At 41.0% G+C, this 17,072-nt stretch overlaps 2 protein-coding genes across 9 annotated transcripts in view; one reads left to right on the top strand and one right to left on the bottom strand.

The window, feature by feature from the left end:
* Positions 1 to 1,996: 1,996 nt before the first annotated feature.
* calcoco1a (calcium binding and coiled-coil domain 1a) lies at positions 1,997 to 13,520 on the bottom strand. Its single transcript, XM_039799358.1, has 15 exons — positions 13,356 to 13,520; positions 12,163 to 12,325; positions 11,975 to 12,077; positions 9,563 to 9,765; positions 9,175 to 9,387; positions 8,739 to 8,887; positions 8,558 to 8,627; positions 8,292 to 8,447; positions 7,698 to 7,952; positions 7,298 to 7,423; positions 6,918 to 7,013; positions 5,959 to 6,046; positions 5,533 to 5,780; positions 5,107 to 5,198; positions 1,997 to 4,031 (listed from the first exon to the last, which is right to left on the bottom strand). Exons 2-15 carry the CDS (start codon positions 12,292 to 12,294, stop codon positions 4,004 to 4,006), a joined length of 1,959 nt encoding a protein of 652 aa, XP_039655292.1. The 5' UTR covers positions 12,295 to 12,325; positions 13,356 to 13,520; the 3' UTR covers positions 1,997 to 4,003.
* The window catches only part of LOC120558386 (homeobox protein Hox-C10a-like), a 132,348-nt gene continuing 125,579 nt past the window's right edge, over positions 10,304 to 17,072 (top strand). For 6 of the 8 annotated variants that reach the window (XR_005639106.1, XR_005639105.1, XR_005639108.1 and 3 more), the window contains exons 1-2: positions 10,304 to 10,416; positions 11,132 to 11,213. The gene's annotated coding sequence lies outside the window, so the exon portion shown is untranslated. Of the gene's footprint in view, positions 10,417 to 10,812; positions 10,923 to 11,131; positions 11,214 to 17,072 lie in introns of those variants that run through there. The other 2 variants (XR_005639110.1, XR_005639111.1) reach the window with 1 other exon arrangement.

The raw sequence follows: 17,072 nt of genomic DNA, 5'->3' as shown, positions 1-17,072 counted from the left end.
AGTAAAAACTACTTTTGAAACCAGCAAATGAATAAAACAAGGAACACCCTTTAAACATATTTCAGATTGCTTATAAATGTCACAAAAAATCCAGAGTCATTTATTGTCGCAAATGTATTACCTTGAGTACATCACTGTCACTGATAAGACCAGCTCTCTTGACATCCTGAGAAAGAACAGGAACCCTCTTCGATAGTAAACATCTCTCTTTTTTTCCAGCGTACCAGTGTGGGATACTAATGCCTCACCTTGATTTTATTAATAGAGAGAGAGAGAGAGAGAGAGAGAGAGAGAATCAGAGGAGGGTGATAAACAGAGATGAGATTCTATCAATTATATGATTGCTTTAATTAACTATCATTAAAGACAGATCAATAATGCCAGTGTGGAATTAAAATCAGGTCCATACATTATACACTATTTTACAAGGAACAATCAAATGGCCTCATATACTGAGCCCCTGCAAGGTGTTGCCATGGGAACCCATGGGAGGGTTTGGGTGTGCTTGGGGGAGTTTAAAGGAGCCAGGCAAGATTTCTATATACTCATCCTTCCACATCAGTGATGTTGGATTAACTAATTACTTGAGGTAGGAAGGCTTTTTCACTGGAAATGAAAAAAAAGGATGGAAATGGGAAAAGAAAGGCCCCTGGGAAAAAATGTATAACTGTACAATGAACCAATAAAGGGTAAAATCTCCCTTGTAATATTCTTCCAGCCTCAGGACATCAATTATTCATAAAAAATAGCAAAGAATCCATAAAGGTAGGTCATGAGTGCGGCATACCAAAGACATTGATTTGAATATTTAAACACAGAGAGAGCACATCCGCTGAGTTTGCTCTGAACACGAGCAAACTGCAGTGGTACCTGAGTCAACACACAGGAGAGATAATGGAGCAGGAGAGGCCGGCTTCTCAAAGAGTGATCGGGAGGATAAAGCTCACTGAACCCAAGTGCTCCTGGCAGCAGTTAGGGAGGAAGGGCCTGAACTCAGGGTGTGATAAAGGCAGTGGAGGTGCATGCGATAGAAAAAACTGTGGGGTCTTTCTGTGTGGCCCTAAAGCTATATACAAGACAGAGAGGCGTATATGTCACGTGCGAGATGCATGGAGGTGGAAGCGGGGTCACAATGTGAAACAGCACATCATTTACAGAATGTCTCCTGCTTGGGTCAGAACAGACAAAAAGGACATGCTCGTCATTTGTTACATTATGCAGCAAATCCATGGAGGGTTGGGAATCAGTCAAGGGAGGAGTGGAGAGGGGAAAGTGAGAAACGTTTTCAAGTGCAAAGACCATAAATTTAACACCTTCCACTGTGCGAGCAGAGAGGCAGGCGGGGGATCTTAAAAGAAAGGGTAATGCAGAAAGTGATGAAGAAATGGATAAAGGTATCTGTGACAAGTGTGAGAATGGAGGGTGTGCCAGCAGTAAGGGAGGAAGAGGGAATAAACAAGGCCAGGTAGGGAAAGGGGTGATTTGAGGAAGGGGAGTGAGAGCTGGGGAAGGCGGGCGTTGGGGTCATAAAAACTAGGAGATGTGTTCTGGCCTCTGGGTCTTCATATCTTTTACATTTCTAATTAAAAGAGATAAAGAGTGAGGGAGTCATCAATCCCACAGTGATTTCCCAGTTAAGGTTTTAGAGGGGGCTGTAAACTAGGCAGCCCGGCATCATTGATTTTATAATTAGCTACCGTCACCCCAGACTTAAGATGGAGGGAGTGTGGTAGATGGAAGCTTAAAAGAGGGAGCAAGAGACTGCCGGAGGAGTGGGGAAACACAAGGATGAAGATGATGAGGAGGTCAGGCCTGAGGGGAGCGTGCGGGAGAGCCAAAGGTGAGTGGAGAGAATGAAACAGGCAATGAGCCAAAATGGGATATAGGTTATACAGCTGTGTGAAAAGAAATGGCATAGTTAATTACCAGTGAAATGTCATGTGAGGATCAAAATATTGCTATGATCTCTGGCTAGAAAAAGACACATTAGACCAAATAATAGATACATAAACCATTTTATTATACAGAACCCCACCCAAACCCTGTTACATGACTGATGAGAAAATACACGGCGGTGTACATGTGGGATAACCTCCACACACAAAACTTCAAAACAAACCATAACCACTGGAGCTTTATTGCAACTGGAGACGGTGACCCGACGAGGAGCACTCGTACTGGAGCTCTCAGTGGAACAACAAAAGACTAACTTCCCTAAGACATAAAGTCAGATTACAAGCACAAACAAGGACTATGGAGAATACATGTAGTGTAGTGTAGTGTGCTATCTACTGGGAAAGAATACCAGGCTCCTCAAAACATTCCCACTTTTATACTAAGGAGAATCAACATGTACCCAGTAACACGAGGATGGACAGACATTTACTCCTTTCATGACTACCTTCATAATCCTGTTCCTCCTGTTTAAACATTCAAAATCAATTTCTCTCACCTTAAACTCAACATGCCGGTATCATTCCCTTTCATTAGCACCAATATCTTGCAACAATATAACTCGTATATCAAATCTTATTAGAGTCAAACATGAGTATTTGAAAGCAGAAGGTGAAAACAAAAAAAGTGTTGATTAAATATACGTAAACACAACACACAATGATATTAATAAAGATAATGATAATGATGAAAGGACACAACTGACATATTAAGTATCCATACATCAACTTTTCATCTAAAAACTCTTTGATAGTAAAAATAGGGTGCAAATACAGCAGATAAAATCAAGCATCAAAGTTTCTAATCTTCTTAGCCAAGCATGGAAAACTTGTCACACATTGCACGGACAGTTGTGTGAAAACACCTAACTAAACCTGAATATAGTTTTGTTGCAGCATAACTCAGAAATCATGAAAAATGCAAATGGTATTGATTAAAAGGTAGGCAACTATTTTTTTATTAGGCAGTATATTTCCATCGGGCTAGAGGAAAATACCAACACCATGTCATGATGTCAGGATCTATGAAGATGATTTTCTCTGACTCTTTTTTGAATATTTTAGGCACAAATTTTGAACTGCACGAATGTGAGAAAAGATTTCTGTAAAATACAAACTGTAACAAACACTACATATGCAAATAGACAGCTAGTAAATTCGCATTTCATTTTGATTAAATCCAGGATCGTTACAAGTAAAAACTGCAGTTCATCTATAGTGAAAAGCTTATGAGCATTAATTTTATAATAATGATGATATGAAGGTACTGAAGTAGAAAGTTGCATCTGGCATCTATTTAAATTAATAGACTTTAAACACAATCTGTTCAATAAGCTTTCCATTTCAAATGCTTGTCCATCTTAGAGCGCCTCTGTGTCACTAAATCTCCTTAACTGCATCTGAATGACAACAATCAACTGCTAATGCGTACAAGAAAGTGCATATCAAATCTTAGTTCTGAGTAAATGGAGGAGAAAAATGATGTCATAGACCTACATCACTGCAATTCTAGCATGAGGCTGTATCATTACTTTATGCTGCCGTGAATAGCGTTCAAAGCTGCTGTGGAGAATTTAATGCTGGAAGAGAGTTTTGCCATGATTTCCAGTGGAGCTGGGCCTTCACAAAACATCATAATTACAGTGCCTGTCATGACTCCTAATCACAAATGTCATAAAAAATGACATAACAGCCATCGTAAAGACTCGACATAGCAATGATTCAACAGAAATCATTCTGCTACAGCCTGTGAACTCTCAAACGCTAGAGCCCATGCTCAAAAGCACGCTGTTTCAAACTGTGCAACCACCTGCCTCCACAAGCATTATGTCAGTCCTAAACACAAAACAGCGAGGGCAATAACAACAGTCTAAGAGGGGAAAACCAAGGTTCACGGCAAATACGATGTAAATTGCATATTAACATTTTGTCTGTGTAGTGAGTGAGCTGTATCTGTGCTTGTTGGTGGAAGTAACGTGGAACCACGTTAACTCCAAGAAAGTGCCCTTCTTCCTCGCTTTGATCGCTCGCTGTGGCTGGATGTCAACTGGTTACCATAGCGAGGTGTCGGCCAGATCACTGGAGAAGGAGACAAAGCAGAGTGCTCGTGTGTGAAAAACTGAAAGAAACACACATTCTGATTGAAAGAGGAGGTTAGACTGAAGGAGCGGGTGAGTGGGAGAGAGAGGGCTTTAATGATGCTGAAAATTGGCCCGTGACTGCGGTACACCCCTCAGGTAAATCATTGCTACAGCTTGCTGTCAACTTATCTGTCCCCTTGTCCTCCCATCTCGCCCCTCCCACGCCCCAGCTCTGTCTCACACAGTCTCCCCCGCCTCACCCGGACTCAACTTCTTTTACGACCACATATTCAAAACTTCTATCTTCCAGCCATACTCACCCTGTCACCATAAATAATTGGTTGCATGTGTTTGTGTGCATTAGCAAGCTTTGAATTCATTGTGTACGCCTGAAACTATTTCTGTGTGAGACCAGAGGTAGAAAGCAACTCAGTACTCAGGTACGATGCTCAAGTACAATTTTAAAGTACAAGTACCTTATTCTTCCTTTTTAAGATACTTAAAAACTTACCAACCACTGCATTTATCTGGCTGCTGTGTGTACTAATTGTACACACAAATCAAGTCATGAGCTCATGAAATATGACACATTGCTGGTGTTTAAAACCAGCCAGCGTGACAGGAAAAAAATTGTTGGCTTGTTTGGCCTCAAAGAAATTTTCATTTTAATATGCAGCCAGTAATGCAAAGCTCCATTTTTTTAACTTTAAATCTTCAACTGTGTTTGATTTGTTACCAGCTGTGGTACTGTTTTCACCTTGTGAGTCTCATCTACTGCAGCAGAAACTACCACAGTTGTTTTACAAGGTTTTGAGTACTTTGGGAGGTGTTTATATGTCTGTCTGTCTGCCTGCCTGTCTGTCTGTCTGTCACCGTGATAGTGTCACAACCGAGCAAGATGCAGTCACGAAACTTTACAGACAGATGGGTAGTTGAGTTAAAAATGAAGGCAGAGTTCGAACAAGGAAGAAGGGTGTGGTTCGAGCAAAGGCGCCGGAAGTAAGGGGACAGGAAGGGGCCATTGTGTGTGTAAATATTCTATGATGAATATGTGTTTGAGGGGAAGGTTGTACCTGAGAACAGTGTCAGCATGCTCAGGCAGCAAAAGTGCTGTTTCCTCTCCAGAGCTGGGTCTTGCACATTGAAGTATATCAGATTCCTCCTCCTTTACACCAGAGAGCAAAACACACACACACACACACACACACACACACACACACACACACACACACACACACACACACACACACACACACACACACACACACACACACACACACACACACACACACACACACACACACACAAAGAGCTATTACAGTCTAATAACTTGCAGACTATCGGCCTAATTACTTCTCGGAGATAATGTCTATATCAAACGATCCACTGCCCATGTTTAACTGGTGTTCATGGCTATCAGCATGAAGACATAGCTCGTTTTCAGTATCACGTGCAATTAGACTATGGTGACGCTGAATGGCTCAGAAAGCGTGTCTCACCGAATCAGAGCTGTGCGCCAGAGTGTCAGCGTCGGCCTGGTGTGGCGATGAGAGCGGGGCTGGTTGGTTGATGACTACTGCGCTCCTCTCCACCTCCCTGAGGGAGGGAGGAGGGGTGGCAAGGAGCAAAGAGTCCAGCTGGCCCGGCTCACACAGGCTGTAGTGTCCCAGAGATCTTGGTGGACGGAGGGGTTGCAAAGCCTCCGGGTTCTCGTCCTCAGAGTCAGACAATACGCTGCCAGGCCGCCCTGCCAGACAGAAACAATGGCAAAGAAAAAGTGGTCACTTTTCCTCAGAGCACTGCTCCTGTAGCCCCCACGACACGCCATTCTGAGCAGTATTTAGTGTTGCTGTTGAATGATAGTTAACATTTTTACTGTTCACATCTGCAGGGCACACAGTAGATTAATGTGTGGCTCCATTCACCTGTAGAGGCAATCGGGGCAGCGCTCCACTTGGCACTGGCCACTGTTCCCATCTTCTGCTCCAGCTGACAGATGTATTCCATCAACTCCTGTAGTGAAAAATACAGTCATCATATCACACACCAGGGCAGATCTTTCATCATGGCTTTAGCAGCCATCACTCTCATAACCCTCATGATGTCCAACTTCTTTAAGCCAAACCCACATAAAATGGTTACAAATACACAAACACAACACTTGCTATTATATAAACATCATTATCACTGTTCAATAAACATTTAAACATTTGTTTGATTTATGATCTGCCACGGATTGGCTCCTATGCTCACATACGGCCAATGTTAAAATTAAGCTGGACACTGATTTTAAAAACATTGACTATCTACTCTGCCAGTAGCGGACGAATGTGATGGTGGTTAGCCAACAAAAACTCTGCAGGCACTTTAACAGCAGCAGCACTGACTGCCCTGAAATCTACTGATTTATATTGCACTATAAACAATTTATATTGCACAATAACAACTAAGAAGACAACAACAGAAAGAAGATTCCTAACACATGGGACGTTCACAATCCGTGTATACTGTGTATATGTTGCATCAGCAAGTGTTAGGGATATAAATACATTAATACAGAGATTTTAGAAAAACAAATATTATTCAAAGGTACACTCGAGCTTAGCTTTGTACTACATTTAAAGCTGATAGCAACTAAAGTACTGCAGTTGTGAGCTGATAAGAATAAAACTGATACAATTTACTTGTTAATCCATACAAGCCATTCATTAGCCTTGAGATCAGCTGATAATAAACACAAAGTCAGTACCCGTGACACAATGTATGCAGTGTTTACACATAAATATACCATCCCAAAACAGTATAGTTTCCCACATTTTGGACAAACTTTCTGTCAACATAGATTCCAGTTTTCCCATGTGACCTATCAAACTGTGTTTCTGACCCGTTTCTCTGCAAGTAGCTGCTCCTTCTCTTTTTGGGCGACCCTCAAGCTGGCCTTCAGCTCCTGGAGCTCCCTGCGGGTTTCACTCAGCTGAACCTGTAGGCCAGATATCAGTGGATGACAGGATTTGTCAGAACCACGTAACAGATACTGTGACTTCAGAAGGACAGCTGTGTAGTATACAGAGTAAATCTAAGTTAAGGCTCGACATTTTGGGAAATTTGCTTTCTTGCGTGGAGTTAGATGAGAATGTCAATGCTCCTCTCATTTCTGTATGGTAAATGTAGTTTTATTTACTACAAACACACTGAGCTGAACTCACAAAATGACCCTATAACAAGAAACACTGAATGCAGTAAGCTCTTAGTATTCTTTCTCACCCGGTTGCAATCCTTTTCTCTCCCAAGCTCGACCTCCAGCTTCACTCTCTCCATCCTCTCCTCCTGCAGCCTCTCCTCCATCCTCTGCATCTCTGCGTTGAGTTTCTCCAGACGCTCGTGGTCCTTCTGTCAGGGTGACACACACAATGTGTAAAAACTTGACTCGACTTTACAGCTGCAGTGCACAATAAGATAAACAATGTTTGCCACTTAGGAGAGCTATGGGAACATTTAATCTTGAAGCCATCAGATGCTGTTTTGAAACATCATGACAGTAATATTACATCAAGATATTTGGACAGTAATGGGACTTATGGAAAAAATATATTCAAAACTCTGCCTCAGTACAAATGTATTAAATTCTGCACTTCAGGTTGGATGTTCTGCAGGGATACAGTACCTCAGCACTGCGCTGCAGATTCTGCCTCTCCTGGGCCCAGCGGGCTCTTCCCTCTCTCTGGGCCAGACTGGAATCTGCAAGCTGAAGGGTGAGCTGGGCAGCCTGCAGACGAGCCTGATGCAATTCGCTCTGCCCATGATCCCTCTGGACCACCATGGCACTTAGATCACTCTTCAAGCCCTCTGCAGCACGCTCGCTGGCGTTCAGACGCTCCCGCAGGCTCCGCATCTCCTTCAGTGTGGCCTCGTTCTCCGCCTGGCCACGAGTGGAAACGAAAGCGTGTGTTGGCTACATATCTGTAACTGTAGGTGATTTGCCACATAATGCCAATCCAGAAAATAACTAATACTGAAGTACTTTGAAATGCTAAGTTTTAGGATGTGCTGTCATATAACTCTTATTTAAAGCTTAGCATATTTATTAAAAACTACATCCATATATAAGATTAAATCACAAAGTAAAGGTATAATAGAAAACAACATCGGATCTCCAGTAATTGAGATCATTTGTTTGCCCCAAATAAATTCTGGTGTCAAGTGCAAATACTTCACTGATAGAAGGTGCTGAATTAAAAGCAAGTACTCTTTGTCTGACCTCTTTCCTGTGGGCAGTGGTGAGTTTCTGGGTGAGGGTGGTGATGCTGTTTTGAAGCTGCAGGACACTTGTGTCTCTCTGGGCCAGCGAATTCCTCAGGCCTTGGAACTCCTTAGACAGACTTCGGAGTTCACCTTCTGTCTGTTCCAGCTTGGTCTAAAAGAAAGACATGACACAGATGGGAAAAGAAAGTGAGATGTGGAAGAAAAGAACAACGGACACACAGGTTTTATAACGATATACAGCATGTTCTGAATTAGAACTACCTGCAGGCTCTTTCTCTCACACTCATCTTCTTTTCTCTGAGCTCCTGCTCTCTTTGCTCTCTCCTTCATCCTGCACACACACAGATTTAGTTACTGATGATCAAAAGTATTCATGAGACCCACATAAAACTCAAATAAGGAGAAGAGACAAAGCAGAAAAAAAAGAAAGAAAATGTCATACCTTTCCAACTCTGTCTCTCTTTCTACAGTTCTCTGAGTCAGGGTTTTGATATCCTCCTCCAGCTCTTTGATTTGCACTTTGCTCGCCTCCCTCGAATCCAATAAATCGAGTTTCTCCTGGGCTAGTGATTCTCCAAAAGCCTGCTCCTCCTAGCAGACCAGAGGCATTTTTAATTTTATTAGGAATTTTAATTTATCGTGGCATAGACAAGGCTATCCATATAAAAAATATTTTACATTTAACATTTTTAATATAACAACCCAGACATTTTAATGAATTACTGTAGAATTTTATATTAGAGCATTGTTTGAGCAGCGACGTGCTTTTCATCAGAGAATAAGGCCACACATAGAAACTAAGTATGGAAATTGTAATAGGGAAATTGGTCCTAGTCAAATGATCTTGCCCCTGTCATTTGCTTAGCTCTATACACCACCTTCTGCACCATCTCCATCTCCTCGACCTTCTCTCGACTCTGCTTCATCTCTTCCTGCAGGTTGGCGATATCACTTTCTAGCCCTTTGCGTCGTCTGTCCCAGGCCTCCCTCGCCCTCTTGTACTCCTCCTTCTCTTTCTCCCTCTGCCTGTTTGCCGCCTCCTGTGCCTGCAGCAGCTCGGCACGCTCTCGCAGACATTCCTGCAGTCGACTCTGACAAGATACAGGAGGAATCGGGCAGCGGATGGGGAATCATAATTGTGCTCTAGTCTTTGTGTGCCAGCAGTAAACAACAGTAGTGATTTCCCAACATATGTTTTATCATTCATTTTGGGAAACTGAAAACTCTCCTTCAATAAAATATCTAGTAAATCTTTGTTATGCTTACCTGCAGCAGTTCAGCCCTGGGCACTACCAGCAACATGTCTGTGCCTCCTTCCTCTCCATGGAGCTCCTCTTCAAGGGTCACCAGATCCTCAAGTGGCTTCGGAGCGCAGAAAGTGAATTTGGAGCTGCGGGAGAACACTTCCCCCTTAGCATCGATGTATACAAACTCATACTCTTGGGAGCTGGGCTTGGGTAGGTAGGAGGCTAAAAAGTGTTGGAATAAAGAGGAGATATGTTGAAATGAATTTTCAGTGAAGAATAATTGTGTTTCAAAGTAGCCCAATTTTCATTGATGAGCTTGCTCCCAATTATGCTATATATAGTGTTGAACAAAGAACAATGTGGAAGCTAAATGCACTTTAGATAATTTATCTCTATTTTTTGGAAGAGCTAATTTAAGATGACTATAAATCTTTATGAAACAGCCTGACAGACAGTATTTTGGTATTCATACAATACAAGTCTTTAAAGAGCATTTATTTTACAAATATGGTTTTAATATTGTAATGCATAAAACATTACATTTTCAACATGAGAATTCTAATTGAATTTCCAAGACGTTTTGATGTATTGCAGCAACAGTGATTTATGAGAGCATGGTTGCAATGCAGCTTCCTACCACCAGTGGCAGCACTCAGGTAGGTCAGCACCATGGATGCATTAGGTCAGCACAGGTAAGCGATAAAGAAGAAAAAAGATGGCGTCGCGCGCCATCTTTGAATTTTACAGTGTTCGCAAAGACTTATAGAATTACGCGGCCTCCTTAAGATTTAGCTGAAGTTTTGTAACTGTACAGTGACCTGGAATAAACTTTTCCCATTATGACATATCGTCGATAAGTCCCGCTTACTTCGAGTGAGTTCCTGTTTTCGTTATTCTTCCGCTGAAGTACTTAATGAGCACAGGATACCTGGGTGACTCCAACGGCGCTGTTTCAGGGCTAACGTTAGCTAACTTTGAACAAGTGCTGTGGTTCTTAAATAAATAACCGTACTCACTTTTTCTCACTTGTTTTCTGTCGTACTGGGGTTAACTTGGATGAGAATATTAAATTGCATCTGTGTCTGTACAGTGAATACATCAAAGGATCAACTGGATTTTGTTCAAAAAGTTAGTGAAACTAGTGAATGAGGACAGGTGCTCTGAGGAGCAGCCTGTTGTTTAAATAGCTCCAATACTGTAGTATGCTCCAACAAGCTAACTGCTCATTAAACACACATGTTAAATATGTAAGATACCTGTTCAGTAAGAAAGCAAACAGCATGTTGTTAACGTTAATGATGCTACCCATGCTCTCGGTCTCTCAGAAAGTATCTGGCTAACGTTACGTTTATCAGCATTGCTGATGCTACTAAATACCGGTAACCGATTTTTTTAAATTATAGCTGTTCCATTAATAACCTTGCAACAGACTTCCAGATTATTGAATTTACCTGCATGTGTCAAGATCCAGTCTTTATATATATATATATATATATATATATATATATATATATATATATATATATATATATATATATATATTTCTTTTTTCAATTAATTCTTTCATTTTTATTCCTCAACAAAACAGGATTGATGATGTTATGGCTCGTGCTTCCGAATCTGACCGGAGAACAGCCAGCAACAGCCCGTGACTTCATCCAGCCCATAAAGTAAGCTAACGTTAACCTAATATTATCATTATCTCACACAGGCTATATGTTCATGTTTAGAGTGATTTACTTTTTTGTACAGTAAAAGGACCAAATGAAAAACCGAAAGGGACATGAATGACATACAGCAAATGTAGGCCTATTGTAACTTACAGCACCAGCTTTCACAGTCACAGTGCTGGCAGCCAACTTTTTTAAATCCCTGCATCGCTGATGATAAGGAACCATCAGCAGTTTCTTTAGACTTTCCTGTTTTTCCAATGCAGAATGACATTCTGTTCAAGTTAGTGATAAATCATTCTACTAGAGTTCAATGCCACTCCTGGTGCACACGTGCCTCTCGCACTTAATCAGGCTTATCAGTTGCCACTGATAGACAGAATAGAGTGAGCACTGTATTCTGCAGTGACTATTGGTGGTCAAAGCAGGCTTTGACAAAGGCATTGTCTTTGTCATCCTCATTACTCAACCTCCTGCAACCTAAAGAAATTAATTCAAACCAAGCTGTCCAAGCTGAGGGGAATATTTATCTTCTGTACCGGATAGTTTTCCCTTTCACATCTGTGGAAATACTCTTAAGATAGAAATAACTTAACATTTTCCTCCACTCGCTACCCTATTGTGTACAAGAGAGCAATTCAATTTACAGAAACATCCATCTCCTGCTGAAGGTTTTATGTGAAGATCTAAGCACTGTACTAGTATAGATTCTGCCTAACTATGGGAAATAAAATACAATTAGAAAACAAGGGCATGAGTACCCTGGAAGTGCACACAGCAGTTGACATCTGTGCCCTCTTGATAGTCAGCTGGGGCAAGTGCCCAAACAAACGTGTGGTAGTCCTTCACTGATAACCATCCCACCTGAGGAAGAAATCATGCTGTTATTTTGCAGTTGAATACATCCTTATTCACTTGATTTTTATTACAGTCATCAGGTTAACAATACCTTGAAGAGCCCTATCCAGTCATTGCTAGCCCAGTTGTGCTGTGAGCTCAGTGTGTAGTGGCAATCGACTCTGCTCTGAGGGAAGTAACTGCAGCCCACATTTCTGAACTCCACCCGCCACGCTTTTTCCATGGCAACACAAAAAAGGCAGGCTATGTTGCACCTACAGGGAAAAAATAGAATGTTCCAAATCAAGTTATTTATTAATTAATATTTTGGGTTATTTAGTCCAATTTCAAGGTAGAAACTGACATGCATGGTTAGATAAGCTAATTGTGAAATAGCTGGCAGTCTGTGAATATTACATGATATATAACATGTTTGTCACTAGGGCTATTTCCGTCATCATCAACATAATTTTCTATTGTACACTGTCACTTGTAAGCATGCAGTACAAGGTGTACAGTATGGGGCCTCCAGCATGTATAGGGCTCAAATCTCAAGTCTGTGAATTTTGAGGAATTCATGCCTGCAGTTAACCACATCACATGGAGAGATGCGTGGCTTACAGAGAGCATTATTTATTCATTTAGCATTGTGTGGGATGTTAACCCCACCCTAGGTCATACTGTATGTGCACAACTGTTGAATGTACCCTATCATGTCAGAAATTCAACAGACTAATATGACAATGTGCAAGAGAAAAATATTTAGGGGGAACTCTAAAAGCCCTTTTTTGACTTACAGCGTACATATGCTGCAATTGTGGATTAACTGTGACTTTGCATACTTTATATTTATCCCTGAGGTAGGCTACAGTCATAATCCAGTATAATTATAGGGGTGTAGAGTTTTCTATTTTAGTAAAGCATCGTTCTAAATTTAGGAATAAGGGAGGAAACTTTTCTTGTGTTAATACTGCTGAACATTTTTCAGATGCCGTCAAATACTATAGATCAGTGACTAAAATATACAGCTAGCTTTAGGAGGGTTCACATTACACAGCACGAGGCTTGAGGCCCAACAGTAGCACATGTCGAAAAGTCTGTGCAATCCACGTCGATGCGAGCTTAGGAAGACAAACATGTAAACAAAGCCACTAAAGGTAGATTTGAACCTGTACTCGTTCATTATCATTGTCCAATTAGTTAATGTGCCGCGCGTGCACGTAAGGCAAGAAAATAACAGGCTTTGTTAACTACAAAAGACATCTGCGCACATTATCTTTCGACTGTCTCGGGTATCTCGCTTACCTTTATCGCCCTCACTTCTTTGTAAACTTCTTTGTCTAAACGAGCCGTCTCTATCAGATACAGGAGTCGCAATGCGTGAGAAAACAACAAAAACGTGAGCGAAACAGACGTGCTTTCCTCCTTGGACTCAGTTGCTCAACTAACCCGAAACAATAACAAAAAAAACCCAAAGCAAAACACAAGCATGACAGCTTCACTTCCACCGTGGAATTATGGGAGCTGTTGTTCACCACGTCGATAGAATTACGATGAAACGCCGCACTTTAAACTACAATCCCCAAGCTCAAAGCAGAATAGCAGAGGTCGCTCTGGAATCGTAATATGATGCTTTTCACCGCATACCGTTGTTTTTCTCATCGGATGTCAAAGCACAGAGAGACAGTGGTTGTCCGACAGAGTTGTGCAGATTGACCAATGGAAATAAGTATGTCTTCTGTGCGATGAGGTAAAAAAAAAAAAAAACGATTAGCGGGTGAAACAGCAAAACGGATGTGTGCAAAGTGGGAGAGAGCAATTTGGTCCTTAAATTCAATTTCTGTTGTGATTAATTTTTCAATTGCAACTGCCCATCTCATAGGCTACACATACTATTTTGCATATGTTGTCAACATTGTTATAACGCATTATTTGCTATGCAGATCGAAGGTAGACAATGCACACTATAAAGGCTATGTAATTTAAATTACAATTAAATACTATAGGTTCTTTGCAACCTCCATATTATCTCTATTTCATTTTAAAGTTCTCTGTTAGATTGTTTTGCTGATCAGTTGAATCAATGTCCTGCAGAAGCCAATTAAGCAGGATTACTGAGTTACCTGTATAACCGGAACAGATCTTTTTGACATAAATCCATGTTCCGGGTTTCATAGCGATTTCAGTTAATTTTTTTTTTTTTTTAAACACAGTCATCCTACTTTTTGCCATGCGCCACAGTTTGGCAAGGTTTGAGAGATGCCTCCTATCTCCCATAGTGTGCCTTGTAACATGTGTTGGTAGAAATGAAACAGCATGGTGATATTACGACACCGGACAGCAGATGGCAGTATACCATCTTGAAAACCCAGTGCCTTCCATTCAGTCTGTCACATGCAGACCATATTCCTAAACCATGTATAACACACAGTGCATGTCCTTTAGCCTCCAAAGACCAAAGTCCTCATGGCCTTCTGAAGTCATCTTGGTGCACATTTCTTTCCATAATGTAGGAGAGCCAATAGATTAGAGAAATATAGTATTTAATTAGGCTGCGGCATGAGATCCTAAATATAAAAGTTAAATGCTATGAAGGCCGACATCTCCTCAACTTTGCACTAATTAAGCCTGCTGCAATTAAGGTTTTGCAAATATTACAACAGAACAGCAAAGTATATGAGTAGGTAGATGACGTTACCCCAGGATAAGGAGGGAAAAAAAAATCACTTCAATATCATTGCAGTACACTAAGGACGATCAGTTGGCTGCCTGGGACTACAAAAAAGCAGAAACCTACATCATATAAGTGTAAATTTAAGTATTTAAGGGGATCATGCCTCAGTAACTGCTGCTTAAATAATGCTCATCCTATATTATTATAGTTATTTGATGTTCTTCCCATAACCTGCTTATTTATCTCTGCTCCATTGATGAGTCAATCCAGTCACACAGTACTTTACTCCTCCTCAATTAGTAAGTCCAGTTTGGCTAATTTAGTCTGTTGAAGACACTATAAGGACGCTTCATGTAATTTTATGTCGACGGACAGTCGATGTTGAGACCCTATAAATTGTGTTTAAGTGGATTAATAGTGTGCTGAGCCTGTGTGAGCAAAGTGGTGCTGGAAGTAGTGGCTCTCTATGCAGTACGATAATTAAATATGTTGTACTGCAATGACTAGCTTACATGTGTGTTTTAGGCTAGGATGTTAGGAAAAGAAAATATAACAAATGTTCTTAATTTGATTTTGTAGCAACTGTACGTTCCACAAGATTGTTGGTGTCTTGCTTCTGTTTTTTTTTTTTTTTTTTAAATCATGATATCAATTAACCAGTAAAAAAAAAAAAGACATGCATGAATATAAAATACCTCTATATAAATCAATTATTTATTATTGGCTGGCTTTGTACGTGTTTTGCTAATTGTTTGGTGTTTTGTGGTACGTTTTTTATATATATATATATATATATATATATATATATATATATATATATATCAAGGCAGACCTCAGTTGACTTTGAAGACTCACTGTTGTGTGAAGATGGCTGTGCGGTAGGAATGTGAGGTTTCACCCTAATAGAGACTAGACTGAAAGTGGATTGTCCATGAAACTGCTTGATCTTGACCTGGCTGTCTGCTGTTATGGCTCCTCTGTCTGTCATAACCCCCCACCTGCACACACATGCACACACATGTACAAATAGGCTACACACACACACACACACACACACACACACAGACAGACACAACATATGAATGTATAGTTTTTTACTTTTGGGGAAGTGTGAACTGGACAAATATTAAGAATTAGATGGAAAAACACCTGTCTATCAACTGCTCTGGCACAAAAGCCTCTGCATGCTGTTTATTTATCTGATGCAGAACTATTCCACACAAATTTAATCCCTGACGTCTGCTGATTTCTAGCAGCCTGGCTTGGAATGCCTCTCAATATAAGAAAATGGTATAGCCCCTGAGTGCTACTGCAGTTTTATTACCTGAGGTGCTCTGTCTGAATATAGCTTACCACATGTCTGATTCAAAGGGAATGGCAGGTATGTGTCACTAGTCATAAATTGTAACTTGCCTTCAGCAGTAATCAGTTGCCAAGGAAACCTCAAATGGGATTATGACCTTCTGTTGTGTGTAGGCAAGTAAACTGTTAAAGTTGTCAACATCCAATAGACAAACATTCAAGATTTATGTATGTAAACTATTTATTTTCTAATCATACTAAATTAACGCAGGATGTGTCTTGTGTGTGAAAGAGCGTTTAGAAATATTTTTTTTCTTCTATCAAGGATATAGTATATTTAAAGCAATCTGTATTTTTGAGTTAAATAGTGCCTATCACTGTGGGGGGTGAGTCATGACATCCGTGAGGGCTATGTGATATAGTCAAGGATAGGCATTAGAAGGGTAGAAAACAAAGAAAGAGGGAGCAGAGTGCCTGGAAGGAGGGCAGAGTGTTGGGAGGGCGGAGATGGAGATGGAGAAATGGGGGACGGTGGTATTTAGTATGCACGGCCAAGCTGCCCCATCTGCTTAGCGCAGCAGTCCCTGTCGTATAACTGTCTACAGGCCGTGGGCCACATAAAGAATGTCTCAGATTTGATGTAATTCCACAAAATTAATGACAGCTTTACTCGGAACGGGCCGTGAGGGAATGATTAGTGTTTGATCGTCCATCTGATCAGTTCCCTTGGCTGGCTGCAGGAGAGATGCTCGACTATATGTCTGCATGTTGTCTATGGCAAGCACACACAGATATACCTATCCCAAAATCACCCCTGGGTCCCCACGCTCCAGTTTAGGTTTGAGTTCTGGTCCTGTTTCCCCTCAACACAGACAACCAATATCTTGTTAAACTCTGTGCTGTGACACTTCACATCAAAATGAACACCTACTGATGGGCTGGATGCAGGTCCCGCTGGTGGTGTGATTGTGTACAGGGCAGTTTTTATTTCAGGCTGCGCAGTATTTCAAAGGAAAGTGGGCCAACGAACATCCAATTTAGAAAAC

Source organism: Perca fluviatilis, chromosome 5 (assembly GCF_010015445.1).
Source record: "Perca fluviatilis chromosome 5, GENO_Pfluv_1.0, whole genome shotgun sequence".
Lineage (NCBI taxonomy): Eukaryota > Metazoa > Chordata > Actinopteri > Perciformes > Percidae > Perca > Perca fluviatilis.
This window is presented reverse-complemented; position numbering and strand designations above follow the sequence as displayed.

Excerpts from the sequence above, each read along its gene's own strand:
- calcoco1a (XM_039799358.1), bottom strand. The coding sequence starts at position 12,294 with ATGGAAAAAGCGTGGCGGGTGGAGTTCAGAAATGTGGGCTGCAGTTAC. Across the intron at positions 8,628-8,738 it reads AGAGAGACAGAGTTGGAAAG|GATGAAGGAGAGAGCAAAGA; the intron begins GTATGACATTTT and ends GTGTGTGTGCAG. Across the intron at positions 7,953-8,291 it reads CCACTGCCCACAGGAAAGAG|GCGGAGAACGAGGCCACACT; the intron begins GTCAGACAAAGA and ends ACTCGTGGCCAG.